The sequence below is a fragment of the Zingiber officinale genome, chromosome 3B (genome assembly GCF_018446385.1).
Source record: "Zingiber officinale cultivar Zhangliang chromosome 3B, Zo_v1.1, whole genome shotgun sequence".
Lineage (NCBI taxonomy): Eukaryota > Viridiplantae > Streptophyta > Magnoliopsida > Zingiberales > Zingiberaceae > Zingiber > Zingiber officinale.
The window spans coordinates 7,281,783-7,306,705 of NC_055991.1; the positions used below are offsets into that span (position 1 = coordinate 7,281,783).

General features: G+C 36.7%; 1 protein-coding gene and 2 non-coding genes across 4 annotated transcripts; all 3 read right to left on the bottom strand.

The window, feature by feature from the left end:
- Positions 1–3,180: 3,180 nt before the first annotated feature.
- On the bottom strand, positions 3,181–7,108 carry LOC122055739 (quinone oxidoreductase PIG3-like). 2 transcript variants are annotated; one of them, XM_042617322.1, is made up of 6 exons: positions 6,803–7,108; positions 6,319–6,498; positions 4,894–4,975; positions 4,455–4,562; positions 4,265–4,380; positions 3,181–3,503 (listed from the first exon to the last, which is right to left on the bottom strand). In XM_042617322.1, exons 1-6 carry the CDS (start codon positions 7,025–7,027, stop codon positions 3,459–3,461), a joined length of 756 nt encoding a protein of 251 aa, XP_042473256.1. In that variant the 5' UTR covers positions 7,028–7,108; the 3' UTR covers positions 3,181–3,458. The 2 variants fall into 2 exon arrangements, with proteins under 2 accessions (XP_042473256.1, XP_042473255.1); XM_042617321.1 differs by having other exon boundaries at positions 4,222–4,380.
- A 178-nt stretch (positions 7,109–7,286) lies between these two features.
- On the bottom strand, positions 7,287–7,370 carry LOC121968974. Its single transcript, XR_006108475.1, has one exon. It is a non-coding gene; the product is annotated as a small nucleolar RNA snoR114 (small nucleolar RNA).
- A 12-nt stretch (positions 7,371–7,382) lies between these two features.
- Positions 7,383–7,468, bottom strand: TRNAM-CAU. Its single transcript is given in 2 exon segments — positions 7,383–7,418; positions 7,431–7,468. It is a non-coding gene; the product is annotated as a tRNA-Met (tRNA).
- Between the last annotated feature and the right edge of the window lie 17,455 nt (positions 7,469–24,923).

Consider the following 24,923-nt stretch of genomic DNA (forward strand, 5'->3'; position numbering starts at 1 on the left):
TTAGTATCCACTTACAACCTAATGGTTTATTACCAGAAGGAAGGTCTACTAATTCCCAAGTATGATTATTCATGATGGATTCGATTTCACTATTGACAGCTTCTTTCCACATTGGAGCATCGGGACTAGAGAGAGCTTCACTTAATGTTCTTGGGTCCATTTTCGACATGAAAGTCATGAAATCTGGCCCGAACGATTTCTCAGCTCTAGCCCGTTTGCTACGACGTGACCCTTCGCTTTGATCGTCAATAGTCCTTTTATAACAGCTAAGTTCGGTAACGTCATTTTTGTTTGAACTTCCGTTGTTATCATTTTCAACGTTTCCCTTCTTATTTGGGAATTCGTTTTCAAAGAATATCACATTCCGAGATTCTATGGTTGTTCCCACATAAATATCAGGAATGTTTGATTTGTGAACTAGGAAACGATATGCACTACTATTATGGGCATACCCGACAAATACCGCATCGAACATTTTAGGTCCGATCTTTACTTGCTTTGGTTTACGTACTTCGACCTTTGCCAAGCACCCCCACACTTTCAGGTATTTGTATGATGGCTCGCGGCCTTTCCATAGTTCGTATGGAGTTTTATCACTTTTCTTATAAGGGATCTTGTTGAGAATGTGATTTGCCGATAATATTGCTTCCCCCCACAAGTTTTGAGGTAAGCCTGAATTTATCAACAAGGCATTCATCATCTCTTTTAGTGTCCGATTTTTACGTTCAGCAACACCATTTGATTGAGGTGAGTAAGGCCCCGTTGTTTGATGGATAATGCCAGAATCTGAACAAAATTCATCAAACGGTGCACCATATTCTCCACCTCTATCGCTACGAATTATTTTAATTCGTTTGTCAAGTTGATTTTCAACTTCTGTTTTATAGGTTCTGAACGCCTCTAAGGCTTCGTCTTTACTTCTTAAAAGACAGACATAACAGAACCTCGTGCAGTCATCGATAAAAGTAATGAAATACTTTTTACTTCCTCTAATTTGCACAAATTTCAAATCACATATATCACTATGTATTAATTCTAGAGGAGTCGTTGACCTTTCCACCGAATGGAAAGGTAGTTTCGTCATTTTAGCTTTCACACACACTTCACATTTGTGTGTTTCGTCAAGATTGACGTTCGGTAATAAATTTAGTTTGACGAGACGTTTCAGAGTATTATTATGCACATGTCTGAGTCGATCATGCCACAAATTAAAACACTCAACCGTATAGCTGGAAGCAATTATTTTATTACCATCAAATTTTCGGAGTACAGTCATTACAACCATTTTGAATAGACTTTGTTCTAAGTACCCCTTTCCTACGAAGACACCATTCTTCGTAAGGACAAAGTTGTTGGACTGGAACACTAGTCTAAACCCGGCCTTAACAAGTGCCGATCCAGAAACTAGGTTCTTTCTGATGTCGGGAACATGGAGCACATCAATCAGAGTTAGCTCCTTTCCAGACGTCATCTTCAGAACAACTTTTCCGAGTCCAACGATCGGAGATGTCGTGGAATTGCCCATATAGAGCTTCCTTCCATTTATCGGAGTATACTTGGAGAACATCGTTTTATCTGAACAGATATGACGAGTTGCTCCGGTATCGATCCACCACTGCTTCGGGTTATCCTCCATTGTATTAGATTCAAACACGACCGCAGTGAGATTCAAGTCCTCAAGAGAGGTTGTGACGTGGTTTGCAGCATCTTTTGGCCCCTTGGTCGGCTTCTTCGGGCGTCTGCAGTCCTTGGACATGTGTCCTGACTTTCCACAGTTGTAGCAAGAGCCCTTGAACTTCTTTACTTGAACCTTCTTCTTGAATTGCTTTGGCTTTTTGACGTTTGGCTCGACCAGGTTGGACATTTCGTCAATAGTCCGCTTGGTTCCTCTATTCGTAGCCTCAGGATCAGGTCTTCTAGTCTCATCTCCTTTTGCTTGTGCTTGAGGTAATTCTTGAAGTCCTTCCATGACGGAGGGAGCTTCTCAATTACTGAAGCTACTGCGAATGACTCGTTCAGCTTCATGCCTTCGGTGTCCAGATCATGCAGTATTAATTGCATATCTTGGACTTGAGCTGAAACGCTTTTAGAGTCCATCATCTTGAAATCCAGAAACCGGCCGACGATGAATTTCTTCAATCCGGCATTTTCGGTCTTTATATTTCTTCTCAAGTGATTCCCACAAAGATTTCGCCGTCTCTAATGAACAATACACGTTATACAGCGTGTTGTCCAAGGCGTTGAGAATATAGTTGCGGCATAGGAAATCTCCGTGTGACTATGCATCGCAGGCAGCCTTACTACCTTCCGAAGCGGCTGGCGGGTTTTCCTACAAAAACTGTACAAGGTTTAGCGTCGTTAGATAAAACAACATCTTCTGCTGCCATCTTTTGAAGTCGGCTCCGGTGAATTTCTCCGCCTTTTCTCCATGCGGAATTGATGTTGGCGGAATGACGGTCGGAACGTCGTTGGAAGTAGCCATATTAGTTTGCAGAATCCCTCTTTGATCAACTAAGTGCAAAGTGCAGCGCCTACAAAGCGCTCATTGCGCACGTGGCGGGCTCACAGGTGCGAGCACCTGCTCGCCCCTAAGAAGAGAGCACCTGGTCTTTTTATGAGTTAACTCCATTAACACTGCATCATTAATAAACAAAGAATGCACATCAAAATTTTTCGATGTGGGACTATTCTCCCATGCATTTCCTTATATATCATTAATGAGTAATTAATGTTTATTTGGGCCGACTTTAAATAATTAATTTCTCATTCACCTTTAATCAGTTTTGAGCAAATTAATAGTCTAAATCTAACTACGTGAAACGTAAATTTCAATTTTGAAGTCAATTATGACTTCTATATATTGATGGCATTACGATTTTCCATAAAACCGATATTGGTCCATTAAGACTCCAATATCCAACAAGTTATACTTAATTGATATTATCTTATAAAAATATTTTTGAAAGACAAAACATATTTAATATTATACTATCATTTTCTTTAAATTTTATTATCCTTTCTTTCTTCAACTTCATTATCAATGTTTATACTATTACGATAACTTCATTATCAATGTTTATACTATTACTATCGTGTCCTTACTCTTCCATGAAGTACACTCTTTTATTTTTAATAATTCCTCATTTATGTTTAATAGCTAAATATTTTTAGCTAAATAAATTTGATTGATGATTTATCAAAATTTAAAATTGATAAAAAGATAGTATACTTCACGAAACTCTCGTCTACTCAAACTTATTACATTTAGGTCACATCATAATAATTTTATTGAGTTAAGGGAGTTATGATCATGGAATGAGAAGTATCTAGCCAATCTGAGCACTGCTCTCCATCATCCTGTGAGCATCAGCAGCTTCAGACAGTGGAAAGGTCTCGCATACAATAGGTTTCACCGCCCGCGGCAATGGCTGGCCAGACGTGCTTCTCCACCTCCGCGACTATCTGGGCTTTATTTTCACTGCTCCTATTTCGCAGAACAGCAGCTGTTCAAACAAAAAAAAATCAGCAAGAACAATCCACGTCAGACAACTAAGAACATAGCCTCTCCCATAAGTTAGTAAAGCAACCATATGTTTGAATTAGAAACGAATGATTTTAAGAACATAGAAGACAAATATATATATATATATATATATATATATATATATATATATATATATATATATATATATATTACAAAATAGTTGAGGTTGCTACTTGGATCGCCTCCGCCAGAAAATATCACAAGTCAAGCATGGACCTATTACAAATATGAACAGTGAAGACTTGCATCTGATCTGCTACCAACATGTTAACTCCTAGCAGGATTGGGGATCTATGAATGACATTCGAAGGTTGAGCAAAATTTAACAAATTATTCCTGAGCAAGTCCGCCATTAGCTGTAGATATACTTTCTATAAGCTTTTGAGAAAATTTACTGACAAGGGTAACTAGGGGCAAATTCCTCTAGTACTTGGACTATTTGTCTGTTCCCACTATCTTGGATCCGGACATTCTGAGTGGACACTCAGCGACTCAATTGATCACGTGTACAGTTGTTCAAAGTAGTTGTGTTAGACACTTAGATCTACATTCGTGTAGTGGTGTAGTGTAAAATACTCATTTGAGTCCACACAGACAAGTTATATGTGCACGAGTTTCAAAACTTTCTAAGAATCAAGTAGAATAAGAGAATGAACACGAAATGGCAGAGAGGATACATTGAATGGTAAGGCGCTTTGCCAATAGGCAAGACAGATTTACTTGTGTCAGTGCTCCTCCCATGAAACCAATGATAAAAAGTCTGCCATCAATGGCCAAGCTCGCAAGATTTTTCTGCAAGTACGAACCACAAACATTATCCAATATAACGTCTACACCTGCATAACAGATTTTTTACTGGTTTTTAGATAGCTGCATTGCAACGCAGCTTTGTGTAGTATCAATGGCATACCCTTTCCTCCAGTTTCTTCCATCACCCTTGCAACAAAATCTTCTGATTTGTAATTGATGCAAACATCAGCGCCAAGATCTTTGCAAGCAGCCAATTTTTCTTCAGTACCTAGAATCCATATGAAGGACATGGAATATTTTCTTAAAATTTAGTAAATAGACAAACCTCTAGACTAAATCCAGCAACCCCATGAATAGGATCAAAGCTTATTCCTTGATATTTCTACGAGATAACCCATTATGCTTCATCTTTATTTTATTTTCTTACTTATCAAAACTGATTAATAATTAGGTGAAATACTATAAAAAAATTGTTCCAAGTATTGTCAAAGGTGGTCAATACATACATGCCACGATGTTTCTTCATGGTTGCCATATACGTTCATGCTACAATATGATTTCCTTCATACAAGGTAAATTTTCTCTGTACACTATCGTACCTGCCGTGACAAATACTCTAATTCCAAGGTGTTTAGCAATCTGAATAGCAAAGGTACCAATTCCACTAGATCCACCATGAATCTGGAAGTCAATTGCATATGATGAGTGATAGTGAAATACAAAGATAACTATCAGTGTAACCTTATCTGTTTATCCTAGTTCATGAGAGTTTACAGTTCTTTTCCAGGATTATGAGGAACTTTATCACAAAGAAGAGCACTCAACTTCTAGTAGTCAAATGAAGCTAACAAAAATTCTGTCATGGTCAAAAGAGATTGAAATGATTACAATATTAGAGGGAAAGCCTATGGATAAAATTTGTTCTCATTGCTAAAAAAATAAAGGTATAACAATTCCACCTTCTAACAGATAGTTCATGTGGTCTTATAATCAAATGTTGATGGATAAGTTTGTATACAACTTATAAAGCAAGTTCATCGAGACAATGATTCCTTTGATATTTTGGATTTGGTTTTCGCTTACAAGTGTGCTTTAAAGATAACAAAATAAACTGATCACCTGCCTCTATGCATGTTTGACAACTATAATGTCACTTATTTTTTAAAAATTTCTCCATGCAGTTGCTACACAAGCAAACAAAGTGATTTGATTTTGAAATTTCAAATATTTGAAATATTCAATTAATTCTTCTGCAATATGAGGATAAAAATGAATAACAACCCGACAGGAACACAAATTTAGTAGGTTTTCATAGTTCGTAGGTATCAACTAGCATTAAGTCTTTGAATGTAGTTCCAAACAAAGGCCATGCAAATCTACTAATCTTTTACAAACTAAATTTTTTTTTTATATTATCTAACTCATTACATTTGGGAAAAAAAAATCTCAGCTGAATTTGATTTTGGGTCAAAACAAGGTGATTTTATTTTGGGGCAAATAGAATTAAACCTGAGTTGAACCTTAAGACCCCAAATTTAAGTAGGAGAAACAAGAAATTTGATTGGATGCCAAAAAGGAGCATACTTAAGTCTGGTCCCAGAAGGATGCATTAGAGAAAATCCACCTAGTACAAACTAGTATTAGCTGATTTGGCCAAAGTTAAAGACAATACCTAGTGCATTAGTGCCCTTAAATTTTCAATTGTTTAATTCTCAAGACATTCTTGTTAGTAGAAGTCAGTATTCTTCTCTTCTCAACATATATCTCACTAATCTAATCAGCAACTGAGGATAGCACCATAAGAGATAACATCTAAACTACACCGAATATCAAGAATCCTACATAGCAACATATTACCTATTTCCTAAATAATGATCTAACTATCCGTCAATCAAATGCATTTCTACCAATCAGCTTAAAGAAACAACAAACAACTAAGATTTCATATTTCGTATTGAACCTTCAAGGACACACCAAAAGCTACATATATAAAACAATACAACATAGAATTGAGAGAAATTTACTAATAAGGTCTCCCCTGATGACAATCGGCTCATCATGAATACAGTTGACCAAACAGTGCATGCAACTTCAGGAAAACTAGCTGCATCTCTCACGGACACTCCTTCTGGGATGGGAAGTAGCTGCCCAGCAGGTACTGCTACCTTCTCCGCATATCCTCCTCCACTTAGGAGGGCACATACCTGCAGGATGGAGCAAACTAGGTCATATGTTATTCACAATTCATTATCAAAATTTTGATCCTAAAACTGAGAATAAGACAATGTAACGACGATAGACACCGAAAGCACCCAAATTATGATTCAAAATCAAGGTAGATCTAAAGGAGACAAATAACAAAGGGCTTGTTACGCCAGAAACCCAAACTTAGCCAGAAACTGAAAATTGACTACTGACCTAGCTTATTAAACGAATTCTTGCAAGAAAATTCAATCAAATAAATGAAGACCAACAGATCCAGCAATCCACCAGGGAGGGTCAACATACCTGATCAACAACCTTCCAGCGCGTAACGGACTTGCCTACTGCGATGATCTTACCAGAGCATTCGAGGCCTGGGTAAGGGCGTGCGCCTTTGGGCAGCGGGTAAAAGCCCTCCCTCTGGACCGTATCGGAGCGGTTGAGGGCGGAGGCTTCCACCTGGATGAGGACCTCGTTGTCACCGACCGATGGATCGTCCACCTCCTGCACCTTAAGAACCACGGCCTTCATCTCGATCTCGCAGCCAAGAGTGACGCTGTTTGACAAGACAAAATGGCAGAAGTGCAGTCGAACTGCAGAAGTAGAGTCCTGGACCCACCGAGGACGGCCACTTATTTGTAGGACAAGATTAACAAAGATTTTGTTTTTAAAAAAAACATTTTAGTAAATTAAGTTATAATTGTCTAAATCAAGAAGTAATGTGCGGCCGAGTGATACAACATATCTCAATAAAAAAACGAGACCAGATCATCTGGGCAAAAAAAACCCTTGGCTCAGAAGCACTTTTGTCATCTTAATCAGATGGTTGTGATGAACCCTGAACATCACTGAAGCGCAATAATCCTCATCGCCAGAGAATGTATGATGGGGTGAGAGAGGCTCGAACTCTCGACCTCAGGATGACTCATCAAGCTATGAGACCTACGCGCTAGCCAACTGCGCCACCACCCCTGTTGGAATGATTTAAAATATTTAAATATATATTTTATTAAATTAAGGCACGTATACATTAAATTTTAGCCGGTGGGATAAAGGACTTTTTTTTATATAATTTTAGATTTTACTTATTTAAATGTTTAATGAGTTAGTGGTTTTGATCTAAACTTTTGTTTTATCTAATACTCTGTGATGGAGCTGACTAATAAGAATAAGGTAAATTATCTGTCAAATAAAAATATCTTTTTTATTTTTTTACTCATATTAGTAATATAATTAAATTAAAATAGAGTTGAACAATTAATAAAATAAAAGAGATAGAAAATTATTTGATTACAACTTAAATAGTTGTTAGCAAATGAAAAACATTAGAAAATCTTCTTTTTTAAAGGTAAAGAAGCCTCATACATTCGTTGGACGCTCATAAATAAATTAGGAAATTAATAGAATATTTCCTAGGTGCAGGGTTCTTTTTATAGGTCTTAGAAAATATTATCCGCAGCTTTATCGAAGTTAAAATTGATTTAAATTTTTTTAAATAATAAATAAAATAAAAATATATATTAATAGTATTATAATAATTTATTACTGGTTGCCAAATTAGTTAACATAAGTGATATTGGTATAAGATAAAGTTATTGCAACATAACTTAATTGGCCGTTTCCAATTATAAAAATAATCATTAACAATCTATGAAATTGTCTTTTTAAATTTTACTAATAAAATTAAATATTGTCGGGCATGATTGAGTTTAACTATTGTGGGTGAGCAAGGGGTTGAATTTCAAAAAAATAAGAAAAATGTCATCCCCGCAGTGGTCAACTGTAGTTTCTCGATTTACCTTCTCATAGATGGTCATGAGACCAGCTATGTGGATCGATAGGGTGGCGAATTTCACCTTTTGCTACAACTAATAAGATTTTTAATATTTATTTTTTTTTTAAAAAAAATTAAGACTTACTTTTTTTCTCGCCTAGGGCCTCAAGAATAGTCGATAAACTAAGGTCCTAACTCAATAAAATTATTATTATGTGACCTAAAAGTAATAGGTTTAAATAGTAGATGTATGTACAAGATACCCTTCCTCTGGATCTCACATTGACAAGAGCTTCGTAAACCTAACTATTTTTTTATCAATTTTAATTTCGATAAATTATTAATCAAATTTATTTAGCTAAAAATATTTAGATATTAAATATCAATAACGAATTATTAAAAATAAAAGAGTGTACCTCAGGACACAATAATAATAGTATAAAAAATGATAATGAAGGAGAAGAAATAAAGGTCAATAAAATTTAGAGAAAATGATAGTGCAATATTAAATATGTTTTGACTTCCAAAAGTATTTTTATAAGATAATATAACCAATAAATATTTTTAATTTATTAATCAAACTTAATTTTTATTAGTAAATTAAATTTTATTAGTAAAAATTTTAAAATTATGAATTAAATTTTAATAAAAATAAATTAACAACCAAATCTAACTTTAACAGTAAAAAAATTAAAATTATCAATTAAATTTATCACGAGTAAAAAAAATAAAAATAATTGAATTTAACTTTAATCTATAAAAAATTAAAAATTATTGGTTAAATATAAAAAATTAAAAATTATTGATCAAATATAATTTGACTATAAAAATAAAATTAATAATAAAAATAAATCTGGAGTAAATTTTATTTTAGTTATAATTTTAAATATTTAATATTCAAACTTTTATATATATATATATATATATAGAAATTTTAGCCTGCGGTGCGGTTGCTGCGGTTTCGTGCGGTTTGCTGACATGGCAAGTTCCACGTCATCGCGAGAATAAGGCATGTCAAAGCCTTCAAACAAAACAAAAAATCGCGGCTAGGGATGGCAATTTTCCCCACGGGTTTGGGGCCCCGCGGGGAAAACCCGAAATAAGGGATGGGGATCCCCGATTTTTCGGGGATGGGGCGGGTTTGGGGCGGGTATGAGAATACTATCCCCATCCCCGAACCCGCCCCGAATACTTGTGATGATGGGAGATACAATGATGTAATTTTGCCAATTCTTGTCAACATACTTTCTTCAAACTTGTGTGTTCATGAAAAAGAACTATAGTTATACAATATCCCTCTTGAAGGAGGCCACAGTGAAGGTCAGATGGAGTATATATTGTTAACTAGGACAAAATTACTTTGGACCTCTAACACACAAGTTTCGACTAATGACATGGGGCGGGGATGGGGAATCCCCGAACCCGTGGGTTCGGGTTTGGGGAATCCCCGAACCCGAAAAAATAAGAACGGGGCGGGGATGGGAATGGCAAACCCGCCCCCGCCCCGCCCCATTGCCATCCCTAATCGCGGCCGAGCGTTTCTCCTTCCTTCCTCTACGCTAACCCTAGCACAAGAGGCGCCGCGATTTTTCTCCTTCCTCCCTCTCCTCGTGTCGCGCCTCTCCACCCTCTCCAAATCCCCTCCTCTCTCGCCGAAGCTCGTCGCGAAGCAGAGCCGCCCTCCTCTCCTCGTCTCAAAACACCTCAACACGCGAACCCTAGCCGCCGAAGAGAACCCCCTCGCGAGACGTCTCCTCTCCTCTCCGCGAGACGTCTCCTCTCCGCGAACCCTAACAGAGTGCGGCGCCGCTCAACCGTCTCTAGCCGCAAGCTCTTCCTCTTCGAAACCTGTCGCAAGTCGTCTCCTCTCTGTGAGCCATCTCCTTCCTCTCCGCCACCTTCCTCTTCGCGAGCCACCTCCTTCCTGGTCGTCGAGCCGTCTCCAGCTGCAAGCTCTCCCTCTCCGCGAACCCTAGCAGAAGCGGCGCCGGCGCCTCCCTCTCCTCGAACCTTAGCAGAATCGGCTATCACCTTCCTGTTTAACTCTCCGCACACTTACCTCTTTAAATTTTTATGTTTAATTGAGAAAACTTCTTCCTGTTTCAAGTTTCTATTATCTATTTGTGACAAAGATGTTTCATGCCTATCCAAATGGGTACAATCTTGATACTCAGATCACTTTTACAATTAAGATCTGTTCGATAAATGAATTCAATTTAGGGTAAAAATACTTATGTTTATGGCACTAAGAACTATGATACCTGAAAGAGATGAACTCATGTAATAGTCTTTTTCATTTTTGGATTATGATATCATAGAGATTGAATAAATATAATTAGATGCAAATTATATTTGTTTCTTTTTTTTCTTTTTACCTTTTATAATACATGTTATGCGGAGAGAATGATAAGTTTGTATGTTGTTTGACCTTTTATGATAAGTTTGCATATTGTGTGTCCTTTTTATATTTGTTTCTTGCTTTTTTTATCTTTTATAATACACATCAGTTTGCATGTTGTTTGATTCAAAATTTTGTAACTTTTATATCAAATAAAACAGGTTGGTGTTGTAGCTGGATTTCAATACTCAAATGGTAAACCCTTTGATTTGATTTTAGCTTCCTATTTGAATTTCACAATCTATATTTTAATATTAGAATTTATGTTTTAATGTTTATTTATTGTAATGTATGGAAAAACATATGTGGTATTTGTTGGACGAAACCCCGGTGTTTATGATAGTTGGGAAGAAACTCATACTCAAGTTAACAAATATAGCGGTGCATTGCATAGATCATATCTCAGTAAAGAGGAAGCATTTCGAGCTTTTATTTCATACAAGGAGAAACAACATGCTTTCATTGCCCCTACTGTCCAAAAATGTTCAAGCTTAACTTCGAGTTCAACTTCAACTGCATCTTCAAATTGTGGTGAAAAAATGAAGCAAACAGAGGAACTAGCGAAGTTGATAAAAAGTCAACTAGATTTAGCTGATGAATATCGTCGTAATACAGCTAAGATCGCCAAGATGTGTGAAGAGATTCAAAAAAATTGGACTCTGTTCATATAAGTGATTAATTAATAGACTTTATTTAGTTGGATGAATGTATTTGACGGTAGACTTTTTTATTTAGCTGGATGAATGTATTTGACAGTAAACTTTTTTATTTAATTGAATGAATGTATTTGAATGTATTTGATTCTGGTTGTAGAGAAACACTTACACTTCAAAGTAAAGTTATGAATCCCTTTTGTCTCCACTATTCTGTTGCTAAACTAGTAAACAAGGTGACCATGAATGGAGGACCATTATATAAATTGTCATGTAACTTTAGATGTGTCACAATAGAGTATTCCAATGCCTAAGTTTGTTGAAATTTTTACCAATGGCCACCAAGGGAAGAACAAGCTCCTGGATCCAAAGGCATAACATGATAGAGCATGAGAAAACTCAGCATCACAATACATGAGCTCCAACACAAGTTATTGATCGATTTTGGACGGAAACTAATACCTCGAAAAGATCGATATTGCTTGGGATCCCTTCTATCATAGCGGCATCAATTGTTGCTCGAGTCTTCTCCATTATTTGACTCTTCTCTTTACATGTCAAAGCTGCTCTTTCTACAAGACTAAGTTCAGCTACAACCATGTTTTTAGCTAACACAATTGCATGTTTAACTAAGCAATTCTTCCAGAAGGTGATGGACAAGCTTGACGACCAACTAGTAGATTTCATCCACTTGCGCAAGTAGGCACTTCCATCTATGTCAAACACATGAGCACTGCTGCCTGAAAGGTCATCAACAGATCGAATCCATTGGACAGGTTGATCGTTTGTTTGCCTAAATTTTGTTATATTTGTATGCTTAACAAGGTGACCATGAATGGAGAAAAGTATGTTTCCGATGGCTTTGTTGATACAGTCTGACCTGGCTGTTGTTTTGATGTTGACACTGATTTAAGTTTGTATCAGATAGTAATTAAACTCAGACTGATTAATGATCAAGGTTGATCATGAGGAGAGGAGAAGTCCAAGTACGGATACTTGGCACGCAAGTCAGAGAGGGCTCGGTAGCTCGTTCTCTGGACCGGACGAAGTCGGAGAGGGCTCGCCAGCTCGTTCTCCGGACTAGGCCAGAGAGGGCTCGGTAGCTCGTTCTCTGGACCGGACGAAGTCGGAGAGGGCTCGGCAGCTCGTTCTCTGGACCGGACGAAGTCGGAGAGGGCTCGGCAGCTCGTTCTCCGGACTAGGTCAGAGAGGGCTCGGTAGCTCGTTCTCTGGACCGGACGAAGTCGGAGAGGGCTCGGCAGCTCGTTCTCCGGACTAGGTCAGAGAGGGTTTGGTAGCTCGTTCTCTGGACCAGGAAGACGTTAGGGTTTAGGGCTGGGAGGCTCTAAAACTAACACAAGGACATTGGATCGGTCTGTTGACCGATCCAGTGATACTCTAGTTGTCTGGATCGGTCGGCAGACCGATCCAGTGATACATTAGTCATCTGATCGGTCTCGTGACCGATCAGGAACCACACAGAAAGTTTCTGTGGATTATCGTGAACCACACAGAAGTATTCTGTGGGTTATCTGATCGGTCTACAGACCGATCAGAAAGAAGACGCTGGACTCAAAGCGAGAGGGGGATCGGTCTGTAGACCGATCCACCCATAGTCTGATCGGTCCACAGACCGATCAGACTCTTCCCAGACCGATCAGGATGAGTCCTGATCGGTCGGTTGACCGATCCACAACTTGTCGTTTGTTTCTGCTGCTTCTCTGATTTTCCTGATTCATTATGATTCACCTGATCAAATCATCTGCTGTCGTTTGTTTCACTAGAATCGGACCACTAGAATCATGAATGAAGGACCATTGTTCACAGTCATCCAAAATATTCAAGCAATAGGTTCGAATAACATTTATGCAAGATAGCAAACTTCATAATAAAAATTTGTAATGTTTGAAATGATAAATGTACACAATATTTGACACAACTAGAAGAAAACAACAAAATGTAGCAAAATGTCATCCAAAAGTTCTTCGGTTAAAGTTCTTTAGGAGCTTTAACTAACTAATGTAGCAAAATAAAATCAAAAGTCTCGTGATTAATATAATTAATGCAAGAAAACAGCATAATTTCATCACAACTAGAAGAAAGAAAACAAGGTTCTGCCAGTGTAGCCAAACAACTTATGTACATCTTTCTTACACGAATTAAAATATAATTATGCCTAAAATCAGAACAAAATCAGCATCCCATTACAGCATCCCATTACATGAGGTAGCAACCTAAAACTCCAAGCTTGGTTCATCAATGCGAATCATCAATTATGATCTGCGAGAATTAATGTATGCAAATAATCAATTAAGCTTGAGCAAATAATGTATGCAAGAATTAAGACTAGATATAAAGCATATTATATTTTTCACATAAAATATGCCACTAAGTGAAATAAATTCATATACAATATTGTTACATAACTAAACATGCATATTACAGAAACAACAGTAGCACAACAAATACAACGGTTGTAAGTTATAAACTTTGTTCCTATATTTGTTACATGCTTATGTTTCAGCTACATTCAGTAAAAACATTATAACATTAGATTTTACAGCATATAGACTTAGCAATGCATCAAGGGCTACGTGATCATCTAATACTATCTTGAATTCAGATAACTAGATAGGTATCAATCTATTTCAGCAATTACATGCTTGACCTAGAACCTCCTCTTCCCTAGTTTAGTTCCAAGCTCCCAATAAAAAAAAAAGTTATACAGTATAAACAACAGACATGTCTAACACTTCTGATGTCAACATACATGCGTAGCACTAAAGCAACACAAGGCACAATATATAGACACGACAAAACGCCAAAACAAATATCAAAGTAAAGTTACATCTTCATACTTACTTTTCCCTTGATGCATTGCATTGAATCAAATACAACATACCACTCAATTATTTTGAAAGGTAAAACTGGAAATTAGTGCACTCAAAGAAGCATTGAATTGTTGTACACATAATAACTTTTCAAAAGAAAAATACTTACTTTTCCCTTAAAAGTTTTGATGACTTTAGCATACTGGGAGACAGTAGCTGGATCATCAGGATCAATTGTGATATTTTATTTCCAAAGCAGAAGCACACTGAGGGCAACATCAAATTTGTTCTTCACCTCGTAAAAGATGCTCTTCAAAATCTCTTCCAACACAAACATTTGATCATGAGCAACAAATACCACGCAAGACTGACCACGCAAGATCACATGTTTAGAAAATCTTAGCGCATGTTATTAGAACCTGTAACAATAAAGATAATTTATTAATTTTATTATCTCAATAAACAATAAACTACTATAATTTAAAAAATTTAAACTTTGATAGTACCGGCTATAGATCCCAAATCCGGTTCATATGGGTCGTCAAGACTGATATGATTATTATCTTCAATTGATCTGATAATTGGCACATTGTCATATACAAAAGATAATAAAATAAATTTGTTTGCTAGATAAATTGAATCAACACATACCCTTGTTGCAAATTGGGATAGTTACGCTTATCATGTGACACTCCTCGAAGTCCGCACCCACGACAAAGCCTAGAATTTGATGTTGATTTCTCCTTTGATGATTTTAATCTCTTTCCACATCCTTTAGTTCTTACTACAGAAGGATCAATAATACTAAGAGTCTCATCCATTGATTTTTTTCTTTGACTTCTATCACTGCATGTTGTATTAATGGACATCTCTTGAATTTTGTTGTAGATACAATCAAATTGTTCTTCCAAGAAGGTTGTCCTCTCAGTACTCAAAGATGCATCATCAACTAACACTGAAGCTTTATAGGATAACCTCGAGTGCCTCGACATTAAATATCTTTCTGAATCTGGATCATCAATGACATTTTGCTCTCCTAAAGCATACATTGCTTCAAGTTTTGTATATCGCGTCTATCGTTTGAGTATATACATATCAGGCAAATGAAACACTTGGTTGATACGAAAAAAAACTAACATATGTCTACATGGAATGCCCTCAAACTCAAATTTTGTGCAGTTGCACGATATGTAATCCCTTTGTTTGTCATGCGTGAGCACTCTTGATTTTGAGGAAGAGAAACTTTGAAATTTCATCACGTGGTAAACTGCTGAGGTAACTCCTGCACATGTCTGTTGCACATAATAACTATGACTCTCGATCATTTCACTTTGAAACTCCAGCCATTTCTTTTTTGTGTACAGCTTAACCATTTGACTTTCCATTGGCCAGGTTGTATTAACTTTGGGATTCTCATTCATATCAATATGATCCGCAACTAACTCATTGTGTCTTTGGTGTCTCAATGCTCTATTAAAATGTGTGATAAAATCCATTAATGAGTTCTTATTTGAGATATATTTCTTGAAAAATGCATGTGACCCTTCAGATCTTTGGCTACTTGACATTCCTGCAGAAAAGACATGACTAAAATATGCTGGCACCCATCTATGTCGTAATTCATACATCAAGGACAACCAATCATTTTTCTCTAAGTTAGCTTCCTTGATAGTCTCTTCCCATGACTTCTCAAAATCATCAGGTGTTGTAGAATTTGTAATGACATTCTTTATGCTGTGATAATGGTTTTGAAAATTCAAAGGGTCTAATTTTTCTGGGAATTTGTTCAATATGTGCCATAAACAATATCGATGCACTGTTTGAGGCAAAACCCGTGCAATAGCTTTTGTCATTGCAGGATCCTGATCAGTGATGATAATGTTTGGTGCACCTTTAGGCATGACTTCTAAGAACTTTGTAAGCAACCAAACAAAAGACTCAGTTTTCTCATCACTAAGAAACCTGCAACCAAAAAGAATTGTCTGATGATGATGATTAACTCCTACAAATGGTGCCAAAATTAAACCATATTTGTTGATGTTATAAGTTGTATCAAATACAATAGCATCACCAAATACACTATATGCCCTTCTTGAAACATGATCAGCCCAAAAGCACCTACTAAATCTGTTATCTGAATCAGTCTCGTAGGCAAAGAAAAAAGCTGAATTCTTCTCTTGCTCCGATGCAAAAAGCTCAATAAGTGTTTCAGCATCAATACCCTTTTGTTCATCCCTTAGATTTCTCTCAAAGTTTCTAATATCAGTTTCTGTACAACCTACCCGTTCAGGGCCTCCATACTCTATCTCTAATAAACGGATTTGTTGGCAAGTTGGTACATTGGCCTCTGAAAATTGTGTTGTCAATGCTTTTTTGGCTGCCGAAACACTGCGATGTGAGCGTAGCAAATGCACCTTTGATGGAGTTGAGAGTGGATGATTATGACCTTCTATAAAGTTACAGATAACCCAATCTGGTCCCATCTGGTTCTTGACAAATGCAATATTTGCCTTACAACCCGTTCTAACTGTGCCACGTGCTCTTTCCCTTATTTGTTGATCAGGATTTGGATGTTTATTGTGTCGCATTAGATCTGTATGCCCTTCTTTAAAGCATACAATTTGTTTCCATGTCACTTCATTTGTCATTTTGTTTTTCTTGCTCGTGCTATTCCTTGAACTAAATCCAGCTTCTCGTGCATATTGGTTATAGAATGAATATGCATCCTCTAGAGATGAGAATTCCATTCCAATTTTTTATTTTCGATCATCTGCAACTTGGGGAATGAATTCCTGATCATCAACTCTATTTTCTTCCATTTCTGGGCGCCCTCGCATTTTATTTGACAATAGATAAATAAATAAAAACTGTTTTAATTAACAAAATAAAACAAAAGTGATTTTATATAGATGCAACATCAAATCATAAACATGATATAAATAAAAACTGTTCCAATTAATAGAATAAAACAAAAGTGATTCTGATATAGATGCATCAAATCCTAACAGAACATCATCTAAGTTAAACATGAAATTGACACATTGTATTGTTTCCATAGGATTTTCAACTTAGAATTTTCTTATTATTTAAATTTCCATGGCACATTCTCATATAAACAAGGAGATATGTATATTTGAGCAGAAAATAGATTATAATGGAACCACTAGTTGTAACAACAATTATAATCACCATTATTGTAATTGCAATTGACACCAGGTAAATCAACAATAATGGATCCAGTAGTTCCAAAGACTCAACTATTAGCTTTGACTATATTGATTGTATCCCACCATTAATCTCTATGGAAGACAATTGTTGTATATCACATCCTTTTAAATTTAGAGACTCTCCAAAAGTCGAAAATATAAAGGAAAAACTATGTTTAAGCTAGCACAATAGATATATGTTCAAGAAAATAAACGAAACCAGCCCAAACTAGATAACCAGTTACATGCACAGATTGAAAGTGATAATACAATAAAGTTGCAGGAAACCATTCAACAGTCAACTTACAAGACCCTTAAAATGTTGCGATTGATGTTTTCAGCTCACATCAGTTTACTAGGGGCGAACAGATAATATCCAAAGAACCCTAAAATAGGGGCGAAATGGTTAGAGAAAGAGCTATTCACCGTATGCGGATCAGAAAGCCAAACAGCGCAGGCACGGAGGAAATGGAACCACCCAGGCGAGCAACGGATGAGATCACAAAACCCTAAATAAAATGGGCAAATAATCACTTAGAAATACATTGAAACACGCACGGATGGAACATAGGAATAAATCAAGTATGGCAGTCGAGCGAAAATCGATCCATCACCTGGAAAGTAAAACGATGCGGAAACCAGCGTGATGAAAGTATTGATGAAGCGGAAACCAGTCGAGGAAAGTATTGATCAGCAACGGAAACCAGTCGAGGCACCGGCCCCCGCTTCTACTAGGGTCCGCGGAGAGGGAGAGCGTGCAGCTAGAGACGACGTGTAGCTGGAGATGGCTCGACGACCAGGAAGGAGGTGGCTCGCGGAGAGGATCTGGACCGCGGCAGGTTTCGGAGAGGGAGAGGAAATCGGCTTCCTCTGGTTGGCAGAGAGGAGGTGGCTCGCGACAGGGAGCGCGAGGTGGTTCTCTTCGGCGGCTAGGGTTCGCGTGTTGAGGTATCATAAAGGAAGCTAACTTGTGCGGTAGGGAGCGCGAGGGGGTTCTCTTCGACGGCTAGGGTTCGGCGAGAGAGGAGGGCATTTGGAGAGGGAGGAGAGGCGCGACACGAGGCGATGACGTGGAACTTGCCATGTCAGAGCCTGATCGGTCCACAGACCGATCAGGCTTCGAAGACAACTCTCACAGAGAGTTGGTTGATCGGTCTGGGGACCGATCAGCCTAGGGCCTGATCGGTCCACAGACCGATCAGGAGACTCCCAGACCGATCAGGTTGGAATCTGATCGGTCCAGGCCGATCAGAGGAGAGCAGCGTTGATTTTTTTTTTGTATTTTCTCGCTGACGTGGCAAGTACCGCAGCAAAACCGCACATAAGGCACCGCAGGCTAAAATTTCTCTATATATATATATATCATTATGTGGGTCCTAATATAATGAAAAATAATATGCTTAAGGAAAAAATCTCAATAAAATGTTCAAGGATAGACACATAAAATTATGGGACCCACAAAAAATGAAATGGTGGCCCGTGAATTTATGTATCTATCCTTGAACATTTCATTGAGATTTTTCCTTGAGTATATCATAACTTTAATATAATTGGGTCTTAAGGATAGACCTTAATTACCTATGCCTTAAACTGACCCTGCGTACTTCTTCATCCTTGACCTTCTTAACTAATCCACGCATTGTGCAACTGATTGGAAACGATAAGGCTTCCATTTTTCCTGATCGTATTCGAGTGGGATCAGTGTGCTGAATTTCTGACTGCCAGACATGAACGAGGCTGATGACAGCCGAGGTCGTGGATGTGAGAGAGGGGATACATGAAGATGGAGGTGCAATTCTGGGGCTATAAAATGACGAGGGCTCTGTTTAAAATTATTTTAATGGGCCTTGACCCATTTAATCTTTATAAAAGTTTTCATCAGCAATTACCAGGGGCGTAAAATTCTCAAAAGTTCATTTAACTTTTAGATTTTCTAAATAGACTTATTTATTATTCTATCCCTCTTTTCAGTTACTATGTCACTGAATTTTAAAGGATAACATTAGTATGACGTTGGATTTTAAAAAATCAACACATAATAATTATAGGATTTATGCAGACTAAATTGGTGCTAATTTTTAAAATGGGAACTATCTCTTCAGATATTATAAAAGATATTTTATTAAAAATATTTTTATTATTGGTTCGACTCATATTTCTTCTAACGTGAATCTTGCTCTAATAATTCTAAAATGGATTATGCTCTAATAACTCTGAATAAATTCAATATATGCATTAAGATGCGAAAATTTCTTATTTAACAACAACGAAAGCACTTCAATTGGAAAAGAAAATATTCCATACTAACGGATTCAGGTTGATAACCATGGATTCCAATGCACAAGATCTTGCATCACTTATTCTTAATTAAATATTCCATAAGATGTTCTTGAAAATCCATTATATATATAATCTATAATAGAATTTACATCTATATTCTTAATTAAATCTCGTTCAATATAGAATGTCAAGTAATCTTTCAAAAAAACTCTCTTTATTTTATTGGGAAGATCTTCTTATTCTTCATTGTTAAAAAAAACTCCGCTCAGTAGCGGCGGTAGAAACAAGTAATGTCAAAACAAGATGAATCAACCTAATCAATATAACATAAACCTTTGATAGTCTGCTCTTAGTCAATTCTAACACAACTCAACAAGTGTAGAAGCCTTCAAATTATGCATTACATCAAGTTTATAATGTATCAATTCATATTCTAAAGCAACGATGTCTCAATCTATGAAATTTTAAGGATAAAAACTTTATTGAAAATTTGCAAATATAATCATGGTTAATTAAGTCAAAGATCTAAAGTTGTACTAAGAGAAAAAAATCTACTGACGACTCATTGAATCGAGTATTTAACTCCGTCAAGATAAAATCTATAGTCGCATTAAAAAAATCAAATTGGTAATGATGCTTAATTGTAGCTTGCTGACAGGAATTATTGATCTTATATAGACAATCAAGGTTATACACATCAATTTCATTTCTCAAATAAAAAATTTTCACTTCATGAAAAAAAATTCTTATTTGTAATCTCTAGTTCTTGAAGGATAAGTTTGATAGTAGATATACATTTAATAACAGTCAAAATGTCTTCAGATTTTCAACATAGAGTATACGTCGTTTTCATAATTTTATTCATTAAGTGCAAAATTAAATGAACACGAATTCAAAACTTGACATGTTTCTATAAATCCCTCTAACTTCAACATTATCTCTTCCATTAGGAGAATGATCACAAAGAACTTCAAAATTTTTACGAATTGCAGTGTATATACCTATCAAACTTTTTTATTGAATCATAATTAGAAACCCTAAACTCCAACAAGTAGCTCTTATTTATTGTAAATTACTAATCTGATTTGCTCCACTTCCAAAATCACATTCTCCAATTACCAACATATATTCAATTTCATTTCTCTATATAGTATGTAATTCAACAATGCGCTGGTAGAAAAAGTGACAATATTATCTAAATGAGAAAAGAATTCTTAAATAATATTTTTGGCTGAGAACCCAATGTCAATTATAATTGATAGGCTAAACAATGTACATAATATGCATAGGTATAATCTTTGAGAAATAATGTCTGAAGTTTATTCCATGTGCCACACATATTACTATAACATCATCATATCCTTGATCTCTTATTTTCTTAACTTGGAGGTCGAGGTTAATAAGAATATTTTATATCTCTTTTTTCAAATTTAATGAGGTAATGTCACTAGCACTTTTAATGATAAAAAAATATTCTGTCAAAATCTCATGATTGCTCACAAACCTCAAGATAATAGTCATTTGGCTCCCGTTTAGATATATCTTATGCTTCATCAATAAGAATATATAAGCATTGACCTCTAACTTCTTCACAAACTATCAGTTATATTCTATTGGCCATAATATATAAAATATCTTTTTGAATTTCTAGAGTGATATATTGAAATTTTTTTAGAGCATTCTCAAGTACAACTTCATCAATTTTTGTACTCATTTTTTTAAAAGTCTTTGCCAATTTAAGAAAATTCCCACGATTAGATGAAGATAGAAATTCATTATTACCTTTAAAGGCACAACCTTAAAATGTTAGCTAGCAAACAGTACAATTGAGGACCTCAAACGCAAATGATTTTTCTTTTTTTCCTCTTTAGATTGGGCATGCATCACATTATCAATATATTATAAGGGTCTCATCAAATTTTCAGTTCTTCTCTCATATATAGTATGAGGCGAAGAAGCTGCAGAATCAATATGAGCGAGAAATGCACATGTTTCCAATTGTTGAGATATTAGATGAATTAACATCATTTAGAAAAAAAAACAAAATACCTAATTTGTTAAAGGTGAATATTACAACCAACGAAATTTCTAAAACCATTTTTTCTAAAATCGACGATTTTGATTTCCAAATTTTGTACTTGGATGCTCCAATATATTTGGTTGATAAAGCCTTATCTTTAGATATGAAGATCTTTGTTGGTGCAATTTCCCTAGGTCAAAGTTGACTAAGCTTGAATTGGCTCAACCTTGAGTCGTAATGTGCGAGTTTCGATTTTTGATAATATATAAAGATTGTTTTGACAATGTATGGAGATTGCAGGAGCAATCGTCCATTTGGAGAGATTGGTCAAAATTGACCAGTTTAATGTGAAGAAGAGTCAAGTAGGTCAAGGTTGACCAGATACTTGATTGGGAAGTGCAACCGGAAGGTTGGCAGAAGATGAAAATCCAAGTGGATCAATCTTGACCAGACACTTGGTGGGAAAGTCCTAGTGATTGAATTTAGGTAGAAGGAAAATCCTGGTGAGTGAAGCTAAGTGAAAGACTTAGTAAGTGAAGCTAGGCAAATGAAAATTCTGGTGAGTGAAGCCAGGTGAAAGCCCTAGTGAGTGAGGCTAGGCAGTAAGAAAGTCTTGGTGAGTGAAGCCAGGCATGTGGAAATCCAGGTAGGTCCAAGAGGACCGGACACTTGGTATGAAGAGAAAAGTCTAAGTCGATCAAAGGATTGACCGGAACTTAGTGAAAAAATACCAACAGGTCAAGATTGACCAGATATTGGGTTTGAGAGCCCTAGACTTGAGTTAGGCAAGTTAGGGTTGATTAAGTTGATTAGGAGATCAATTGAACTAGAGCTCAATCGATTAACTGATCGATTGGGAGAGTGTTGTGAGAAAAATGGGTCTAATGAATCAGGTGATCGATTGAGAGACATTCTCACGAGCATAGAGAGGTTCCCAATCGATCAGTCGATCGATTGAGGTTGGGTTTCTCACGAGGTTGTGAGGAAGCCTGAATCGATTGGTCAATCGATTTCGGGTATTTCCAATGAAGAACATAGAGGCGCTTTAAATCGATCGGTCGATCGATTCAAGCCTCCCCAATCGATCAGCCGATCGATTGGGATATGACTGTTGCGCAGATAGCGACCTTTGGACGGTTAAGATTGTGATGATCTGACGTGACAATCAATTGGGAGCAGGTCCAATCGATTGGGAGCCCTAGGAGTGCAGAGTATAAAATCGTTGGCGAGCTTTCTTCTCCGCAGACTTCTCCCGATACTCTTCACCGAGCTCACATCTCTTCACGCCAATTCTTGGAGGTCTTGGGCACAAGTGCTGCTACACTTTCAAGGTTCAAGAGGCAATCTACATCAACAAAATCAAGCAAGAAGAAGGTTTTATTTGTATCCTTGTATATGTTCTTCTTGCGTGTATTGTATCTTGTTGTGAGAGTCTTGTATGAAATTTTTCCACCTCCTATTGTATCCAAGAAGGAGTTTTTTTCTTAGTGGAGAGTGCTCATGTGTGTATATTCTTGGATTAGTCATCTCTTCTTGAGGCGGATACCAAGTAAATCTACTTGTTAGCATTGAAGAGCTTGGCTTCAAGTTTATTCCGCTACACATCATCATCTACGAAGCGAATGAGCACGATGAGCTATTCACTCCCCTCTAGTTCCAGGGTGACCGAACACTTATCTCATCTCATACATTAATATCCTATTCGCATATCTATTTTTTTTCCTGGATCTTGTCAATATAAATAGAGGATGACCAATGATTATCGCTAAGAAAGGAATTTAAAGGGATTTAGACACTTATAATTGGAAAATTTTCATTAAATTGATGTTGCATTGTAGAGACTATAAGATTTGAAGTGCTTTCAGTAGTTTGATGATTCCTCTTCTTAAAGAAAGAGGATATCAATATCTTTCCGTTCTTTGCAATATATTGATGTTCTATTTTGAAATAATTCAAATTATATTCCTAAACAAGTAAAAAATAACAATCAAATAAATATATAATAATCAATTAACTTGGCTCAACTACACAGGTGAAAGGAAAAAAGAATAAAAGACCTTTTTTTTTACGATCTCGATTAGCTCCAACAACAAGAAAATGCAAAACAATAGCTGCGCTTGCTAGAGAAAGGAAGACGACTTGGCTTGCTATCTGTAAGTTAGAAAACAATAAAATGAAGGGAAAAAAGAGGGTGCTACTCTTGAGAGGAGGAAGAAGAAAAGAGAGTTGCTATTGGAGAAGAAGGAAAAAAACAACTAAACTACGGTTGGGAAGAAAAAAACAAAGAGAAGGAAGGAGAACAAGAAGAAGTCAACGTGTGGAGACTTGCTTGTGAGGTGATGGGAGCGAGGCTGTGTACGTGGAAGAGTGGTTCATGCGTTTTTCATTTTCATTTTCTGAAAAACATGTTTATAAAAAATAGTGTTTGATTTATATTTTCTATATATGTTTTCTAAAAAATTAGATAACATTTATTGGAAAAATAGAGAATATCTAAAAATTATTTTCTATTTTCTAGAAAACGTACGTTTTTTAGAAAATGAAAATAGAAAACACGCAAACCAAATGCACCCAAAGTTTTCTAAAAAATTCTCTAACTCGTTTTAAATCGATTGAACTAGTTTAACCTAATTAAACTTAATTTGTGTTGAATAAGTGTGAATGGAGAAGAGGTGGAAGAGAAGAAGTTCCATTGTGAATGAGACTTTAGTCTCACATTGGAAGTTTCAAGGCAAGTTTGTTGGTTTATATTGATTCACATGCATTGAGGATGTGAACAAATGCATGGGGAGAGACTCTCTCTCACGCGTGGGTGCGCAGGGGGGGTGCAAATCCAGGGCCCGGATTGCATTGAACCAAGTTGACTCGTGTACGAGCGCGACCTGCGCACACGAATGCCGGACCAGTCGGGGCAAAAATTTGCACAAGCGGAACAACCAACATTTTACCACATATATCTTTTTGCTGCTTTTTGTAACGGATGCATTAAAGGAAAATTAATGCATAATCAAAACGGCCAAGTGAAAAGCTGGCGTTAAGTAATGACCATTAATGGTGTCCTTTGGTCTTGAGCTCCTATATAAAGAGGCTGCGACCTCAGGCAAAAGGGTTACGCAGATAACACAGCAAAAGCAAGCAGAAGCTCTCCTCCTCATTCCCCTTCTCTGTCGTGCAACTCCTGCTCGACAGATTGCCCGCGGTAGCTTTCGGGTACCACTCAGTTCGCCGTGACCACCGGTGCTTGGTGGAGTTCGCGGTCAGACCA

Bases quoted from the DNA above. Each gene is read 5' to 3' on its own strand.
- LOC122055739 (XM_042617321.1), bottom strand. From the start codon at position 7,027: ATGAAGGCCGTGGTTCTTAAGGTGCAGGAGGTGGACGATCCATCGGTC. The intron at 4,563-4,893 runs GTACGATAGTGT...TATGGATTCTAG, and splicing joins TAGAGTATTTGTCACGGCAG to GTACTGAAGAAAAATTGGCT. The intron at 3,504-4,221 runs GTATCCTCTCTG...TTGTTTGAACAG, and splicing joins AAAGCGCCTTACCATTCAAT to CTGCTGTTCTGCGAAATAGG.